The 7519-nt window shown below is 50.1% G+C and overlaps 1 protein-coding gene across 1 annotated transcript in view; it reads right to left on the bottom strand.

Moving 5' to 3' along the window:
- Positions 1–2179, bottom strand: part of TXNDC5 (thioredoxin domain containing 5 (endoplasmic reticulum)) — a 35420-nt gene extending 33241 nt beyond the window's left edge. Inside the window, exons 1-2 of the mRNA XM_008590330.1 lie at positions 2049–2179; positions 1151–1215 (exon numbers count right to left, since the gene is read on the bottom strand). Of these exons, the coding sequence (XP_008588552.1) occupies positions 1151–1215; positions 2049–2179 (196 nt within the window). The remainder of the gene's footprint in view (positions 1–1150; positions 1216–2048) is intronic.
- Positions 2180–7519: the final 5340 nt, after the last annotated feature.

Raw genomic sequence — 7519 nt, 5'->3', positions numbered from 1 at the left:
CCCGCCCCCGAGAGGCCGCCCCCTTCCTCGCCGCCCCGCCCCCGAGAGGCCGCCCCCTTCCTCCTCGCCCCGCCCCCGAGACACCGCCCCCTTCTGCCCCGCCGGCGCGCGCCGCGTGGATCCGCGTCGTGGATCGCGCGGCAGACTCGGGCCGCTCACGCTCGGCCCCGAGCCCAGACGGACCCTGATGAAGAACCGGGAGGCCGGGCGGGGAGCCGCGACTGAAGCCGCCGGCTAATCCCAGCACACGCAAAGACCCCGGGATTCCGGGCCAAAGGAAGAAGACAGCTGCTGTCAGCAGATGAAGGAAATGGGCAGACGTGGGTGGGGCCTGCACCTGAGTGAGTCAGATTCCGGCCAGACCTCAACCGTGATTCTGGGCCTGGGCTCGGAGGTGTGATGAAACCCGCTTCCCAAGTGACCCCTTGCCTGTTATCCCGGCCCTGCCTTACCCCGTGCTGGAGCGAAGGTCAAAGCGGCCCCTTCTGGACAAGAAGGGCTGCTCCCTGCAAGCCTGGCTGGTGTCCTACTGTGCCTTAACTCTTCCAGGTTACAAGCATGGATGAGAGACCCCTGCTGTGGCTGAGCTCAGCCTTGTGGAATGGCTGCGAGGCATGCCCTGGGCTGGGCACCTCACAACTCACACCTGCACACACACCCTATCGCCCATGGTGGTGGAAGGTTCCGGCCCTACCCTGCAGATCGGAAGCTAAATTAGGGAGAATCACCAGGTTGCTTCCTGGGATCCTGCTTGGTTTTTGATTATCCTCAATCCAGGAACCCCTGGGCAGTTACTCCTGGCATGGCGACGTTAGCAGCTCCCTCGAGTCACCTGTCACTATTCTGCTCCCACCTTAGGTTCAGCCACTTGGGAATCTTTAACCCCAGTTTGCCAAATGCCGAAACCATCAATTTTCCTCTGACACCTACTCTTCCAACCACTTACACAAGAAACACGGAGGCATCTCTCACTTGCTCCCTCATTTCCCTTGTGTCCCCAAATGCAAACCAAACAAATTTCTTGCAACCTTCATTTCTTTCCATCATTCTCAGTGTTCATACCCTGAATAGATACTAAACCTGGCCTATTGCTGTAGCTTTCTGTTTCCTCTGTTCACAGGGCTGGAAAGTGAATTTTCCTAAAGCCTACCTTTGACCATGACAGTTTGCTGCTGCAAATTGCACCCACACACCACACTGTCCTGTGGCTTTGGCCTATGGGGTAAAATGCAAATTCCTTAGTCTGCCATTCAGGGCCTTCTGTATGTGGTTCCATCATGCCTCGTGTCCCTTAGAAACTGACCATGAGAAATCCAGGGATTCTCACCAACAGTCTGTTATTGCCAGACTCTAATCCTTGTGCTCTCGAACCCCTTATACCTCCCAAACCCTTCAAACTATACTATCGGGAAATTTCAACAAAGGATCAGAGTTACCCTATGTCTTGGTCCATTTTCTGTTGCTGATAACAGAATACCTGAAACTGGGTAATTTTTTTTTTTTTTTTTTTTTTTTTTTTTTTGTGGCGCGGTAAGGGGATCGTAACCCTTGGCGTGGTGTCACCCGCACTGCGCTCAGCCAGTGAGCGCACCTGCCAGCCCTATATAGGATCCGAACCTGTGGCCTCTGCGCTATCAGCACCGCACTCTCCCGAGTGATCCACAGGGTTGGCCCGAAACTGGGTAATTTATAAAGAAACAAATTTTATTTCTCACAATTCTGGAGGCTAGGGAGTTCACGGTCAAGGGGCTGCATCTGGTGAGGGTCTTCTTGATGGGCACTCTCTGCAGAGTCTGGAGGTAGCACAGGGCATAGGGGGCTAATTGTGCCAGTTCAGGTCTCTCTCTTCTTATAAAGCACCAGTCACACTCTCATGATAATCCATTAACCCATTAATCCATACATGGATCGATTCATTCATAAGGTCAAGCCCTCATGAACCAATCATCTCTTAAAGGCCCCATATCTCAGTATTGCCACATTGAGGACTAAGTTTCATCATGAGTTTGGAGGGGACAGATGTTCAAACCACAGCACACTCTCCTTACAGCACCAACTTCTTTCTCATCTGAACAGAAGCGTAGCTGTAGGAGCCCTCGCACACGCTGGTGGCTTGTTCTTTCACACCGGGGATCCCTGCGAGCCAGGAAGGGAAGCAGGCCTCGTCTTCACTCTCCATTGCTCCTTCTCAACCCTGCCTCCCCATCCCTCCTGTGAGACCCTCAGCTTCCACCAAATTGATGCCACTGGGTCATCCTTCCAGGTCACTCCTCACTGTTCACTGAAGACTTTGGTTCCTGCCTCACAATGTTCCTGGCCACCCGTTTCCTGGTCTCATTCCTGGTGTCTTTAGCATCCAGTTGGATGATCCGCTTCTTCGTCCCTCAGTAACTCCTCGCAGAGGGAAACCCCAGCACTTGTCACCACCAGAAACGGCACTGTCTCTGAAACCTGAAGAACAGGCGTCCCACTGTGCCGCACCTCCTAGACTTGCAGTTCGCTAGCTCAGCCCTCCACGATGCCTCCCTCATCGTGACCTCTGAGTGACTGACGCCACCGTCTGCTCACACACAGTGCCCCGCAGCCCGGCGACTGCTGTGTCTTCCCGGGCCTCTTGACCGATTAGGTCACGTGGACTCTCCTTCCTCCCTGACTGCCTTGCCGAGGTCTCCACACGGATGCCGGAGAGCTCCGTCTTTCTGCTTCCCCTGTGCCTGTAACCACGTAGCCAACCCTGCTGGAGAAAAATCACACAAGCAGGCAGTGGTTTAGTTCACATTTGTAAAAATGAGCCTTCACTCAGGGGTGAGGACCCCTGTCCTGAAACCAACTACGTTTCCCTAGGCAGTTTGATTTCCCTCTCTGAGACGCTTCTGTACTTCCAGTGACACCTCCATTCTCTCCCCACCCCCCTCCAGTCTCTGTCCCTCTTGGCTGTCAAGTTCACCTCACTCTTCTCTCAGAAAGGTGAAGCCAAAAACATGAACTCCCTCATCTTTCCACGACCAATCTCTACACTTCCTCAGGGCACCTTCCCCTCTCCCATCCGGTTACCAAGGAGGAGGCAGTGTCCCCTGCCGAGTACAATGCTGAGGACAGATATCAGGTCCTGATCCCTGGAACCTCTGATTGTTACTTTATATGGCAAAAAATGACTTTGCCGATGTGTTTAAATTAAGGATATTGAGTTGGGGATTATCCTGGATTGTCCGTGTGGGTCCTAAATGCCATCATGCTGTCCTCAGAGAGAGAGGCAAAGAAATTTGACTACAGAGGAGGAGGCCATGCGACAGAAGCAGAGAGATTTGAAGATGCCACACTGCTGGTTTGGAAGACGGAGGAAGGGCCATGAGCTGAGGAATGCAGTTCTAGAAGCTGGAAAAGGCCAGGAACTGGATTCTCCCTTCCAGCCTCCTGAGGGACCTTTGGCCCTCCTGACAATTTGACTTTAGTCCACTGAAACTGATTATGGACTTCTGCCCTCCAAAGTGTAAGAGAATAAATGTGTTCTTTTAAGCCACCAAGTTTCTGGTAGTTTGTTACAGCAGCCACAGGAAACTCATTCACCCTCCCAGCCCACCTACTCAAGGGCTTTGCCCCTTCAGCTACCCCCCCACCCTGCATGAATTATCAATCACTCCCTCCTATAGGATCATTTTTACCAATGTACAAACATCCTTTAGTGCATACGGCAAAAGCCCTCAGGTAGGGAGCCACAGCCCAAAGACAGCGTGGCAGCAGCCCATCTAATCAACTCTAATCGCTGCTTAGGTATGGGAGCTTATACTTTAATGATTTTAGAGCTAACAGGTGGTTGACACACCGATCCTGTTAAGAGAATTTAAAGAATTGCTGTAGGGAAAAATGTGAAAAAACGTTTGCTAAGGAGCTCAGGTATGGGATTGCATACTTCAGTGTTTTTAGAGATAACAGGTGGTTGTCATACCAATCCTGTTAAGAGATTTTAAGAATTGCTGAAGGGAAAGTTGTGGGAAAAATGTTTGCTAGGGACAAGCTACCTGCTGGGGGAAACTTTAGAGATAATTGTATTTAGATTTTTTTCATAAGAATGTAACTTTTGCTTAAGGAGAGGTTATACTTTAGATAACGAGTCAGTTTGCCCGACTTAGCTTTTCACTAATTGTACTTTGGAATGTCACGTTGTTTATTTTACTGCCAGTTACTAGTTTCCATTGTCAAGCTATGCTTAGCCATAGATAACTTTTGTAACTCTGCCCATGTCCTTGTGTCCCTTTGTAATGATGGAATCAACTGAATTTTCTTGTGAAACTTCCTGTCTTTACAATAAAAGACAGAAGCTAACTTTGAATGGGTGCTGTAACCCAGTCTTTCTCTGGGATACAGACCCTTCGGGCTCCTCAATGCATTCATGGTGCTTTGAGTAATCCTTTTTTCATCTCCATTACACAGTGAGAGGTGTAACACTTCAGTACCAACTTAGAAATTAAAAAGTCCCTGACCTCACATCCCTGCAGTTACTGTCCTGATTCATTAGTTTCCTTTCACAGCAAAACTTACAAGAGTTCTCTTCATTTCACTTTCCATTTAGTCTTTAGCCCATGCCGCTCTGGCTCCCAGACCCGCTGCACACCAAATCTTCCCTTCTCAAAGTCACCGAGGATGTCCACGTCATCTCACTGGGCTTCTCAGCAGCGCTGGTACAAGGACATCAGCCCCATCCGAGGCTGCTGCCCTGTCCCCTTCCCTGATCTGCCTCCTACCTTGCTCGTCCCTGCTCAGGCTCCTCGTCCCAACCTCTAGACGTTAGTTTCTCAGGGCTTGGACCACAACCCACTTTCCTCTTTCTGCACTCATTCCCTAGATCTCATTTATAACCATGGTTTTAACCACCATCTCTATGCTGATGACTCCAAGATGTGTATAACCAGCTGAGGCCTTTCTTTGAGCTCTGTCTACCTGATACCTCTGCTTGCTTGTCTTCCTTCACAGCAAAACTTACAAGAGTTCTCTTCATTTCACTTTCCATTTAGTCTTCAGCCCATGCCGCTCTGGCTCCCAGACCCACTGCACACCAAATCTTCCCTTCTCAAAGTCACCGAGGATGTCCACGTCATCTCACTGGGCTTCTCAGCAGCGCTGGTACAAGGACATCAGCCCCATCCGAGGCTGCTGCCCTGTCCCCTTCCCTGATCTGCCTCCTACCTTGCTCGTCCCTGCTCAGGCTCCTCGTCCCAACCTCTAGACGTTAGTTTCTCAGGGCTTGGACCACAACCCACTTTCCTCTTTCTGCACTCACTCCCTAGATCTCATTTATAGCCATGGCTTTAACCACCATCTCTATGCTGATGACTCCAAAATGTGTATAACCAGCTGAGGCCTTTCTTTGAGCTCTGTCTACCTGATACCTCTGCTTGCTTGTCTTCCAGGCATGCCAAAACCAGACTTGTGATTCCCCACGGCAATCTGCTCATCCGTTTCTCCACCTCGGTAAATGGTGCTTCCTTGCTGTTTGCACAAACCAGAATCCTCGGTTGCAAACGTCATTTGCCTTGTGCCTCACTGTAGTGCCTTGACCTCCACCCCCTTTCTGATCCCCCCATCAGCAAGCCCAATCATTTCCATTTCTGAGATGCATCTCCAATGGACTTACTCCTCTCCACGTCTTGACTCATCTCATCTCCTGCAATAGTCTTCTGATCATTGTGCTTCTTGCCTTGAGTCCCTCCAATCCATCCTCAGATGGCACTAGAATTGAATCATCTCTCTCCTCCTGTAACTTCCTTCTGTGGCTTCCTTTTCAAACCCTTTGCCTTGGCTTTTAAGGACCTTCAGGAAAGATGTGGTCTTGCTGTATACCACTCTGCCCTCTGCTCCCCTAGATCCTGGCCATGTCGATGACTGTAAACACCCTCCCAGCACTCCCTCCCCAGGCCCTTTGCACTTGCAGTGCCCTGTGCTCATCCCTCCGTCTCCGTGCCTGACCTCATTGCACCCTTGCCCTTGGGTCTCTTGCCCCACATGACCCACAAGAGCGCCTTCCCCAGGCACCTGTCTGTAGCAGCCTCCCTCTACCCACTGCACCTTCTCCATGGCACAGAGCTTAGTTTCCACACGGCCCTTTTCACAGTCTGATGCCATTTTGTTCCAGATGTATGTTAATTGGCCCTCTTCCCCATCAGTAAGCTCCCTGATGGCCAGAGAGTGTCTGCCATGTTCTCCACCTCTCCTGAGAACCCAAATGCCTGGTGCACAGTAGACATTCAACAAGTGTTGGAGGAAGAAACTCATCTTTCTGAGCGTATCTCTTTTCCATGCTCCACTAAAACTAAATGATGCGCTCTTCTCCAAATGTACTTTGAGCTGCTCCCCTCGCATAGAATGACCTGGCACCTTCTCTAGGCCAATCACGATGGTGCCTGTCCTGTGCGATCCACCCCAGCCCCTCTGCCCCAAGCGGCTCAGCACCCTGCGGCCATACACGGCTGGCTGTCCTCTCCTCTTCCTCTGAACTCCCAGCCCTGTGAGGGACTGACATGCTCCCATGCAGTGGCTCCAAGTGGCCCTGCTTAGACACCCACCTCTGAGTAGCCTGGCTTCCAGCTCAAAGAAGCCTAAAAATGGAGAAATGACTGAATTTTTATAGCAATGAAGTAAGTACAACTTTCTCAGGGAAGACTTCTCTGACCCACCTACACTATGCCTTTTCTCTATAGCCCTTAACAGAATAATAACTATTTGTTTGGGAAATCTTTTGTTTAGCATCAGACTCCCCCATCAGACCATAAGCTCATGGGATGAGGGGTGTGAATATGACATCTGGTACACAGCAGGCATTTAATACATGTTTGTTGAGGGAATGAATGAAAAGTTACATTTGTCTACCCTCAGAGGATGGCTTCCTTGAGAGAGTACCTCCTCAAAATCATGACCTTGTCCCAAGCAAATAAGGAAATAGATGGAGGTCAGTATTGTCACCCATAGCAAAGTAGTACTGCTACACTGCCTTCTCATTGCAAATCTATAGCCTTCAAGAAGCTGCACCCATTTCCAACAGCGGCCCGAAAGGTGCATGGCAAAGCCTCCTGTGTGTAAAGCTGTCCTCATCCCGGTGAGCACTACAAGACCTGAAGCAGGAGGAATGACCACAGATGGGGAAAAACCACGGCTTGTTTTCTACCTCCCAAGGGTGACATGAACCCCCAATGTGTTGCCACTTTGGGAATAGGACTCCACAGAACACCAGAAACTGAAATACCACCACTTGAACTGCTTTTGGCTTGTTTTCTACCTCCCAAGGGTGACATGAACCCCCAATGTGTTGTCACTTTGGGAATAGGACTCCACAGAACACCAGAAACTGAAATACCACCACTTGAACTGCTTTAACAGGTGCATCCTGAGTTATTAATGGAAATTAATAATGCTACTTTTAGGAAGGTACTGAAAAAAATACTACTTTCAGGCAGGTACTGAAAGCATTTACATCCTGTTGCTCTAACGTGGTCAGAACATTCTGGAAGGTGCCTCCAAAGAAGAA

Source organism: Galeopterus variegatus, unplaced genomic scaffold (genome assembly GCF_000696425.1).
Source record: "Galeopterus variegatus unplaced genomic scaffold, G_variegatus-3.0.2 Scaffold6000, whole genome shotgun sequence".
In the NCBI taxonomy this organism is placed as follows: domain Eukaryota; kingdom Metazoa; phylum Chordata; class Mammalia; order Dermoptera; family Cynocephalidae; genus Galeopterus; species Galeopterus variegatus.
Note: the sequence above shows the minus strand (reverse complement) of the source record. Positions and strands in the feature narration are given on the sequence as shown.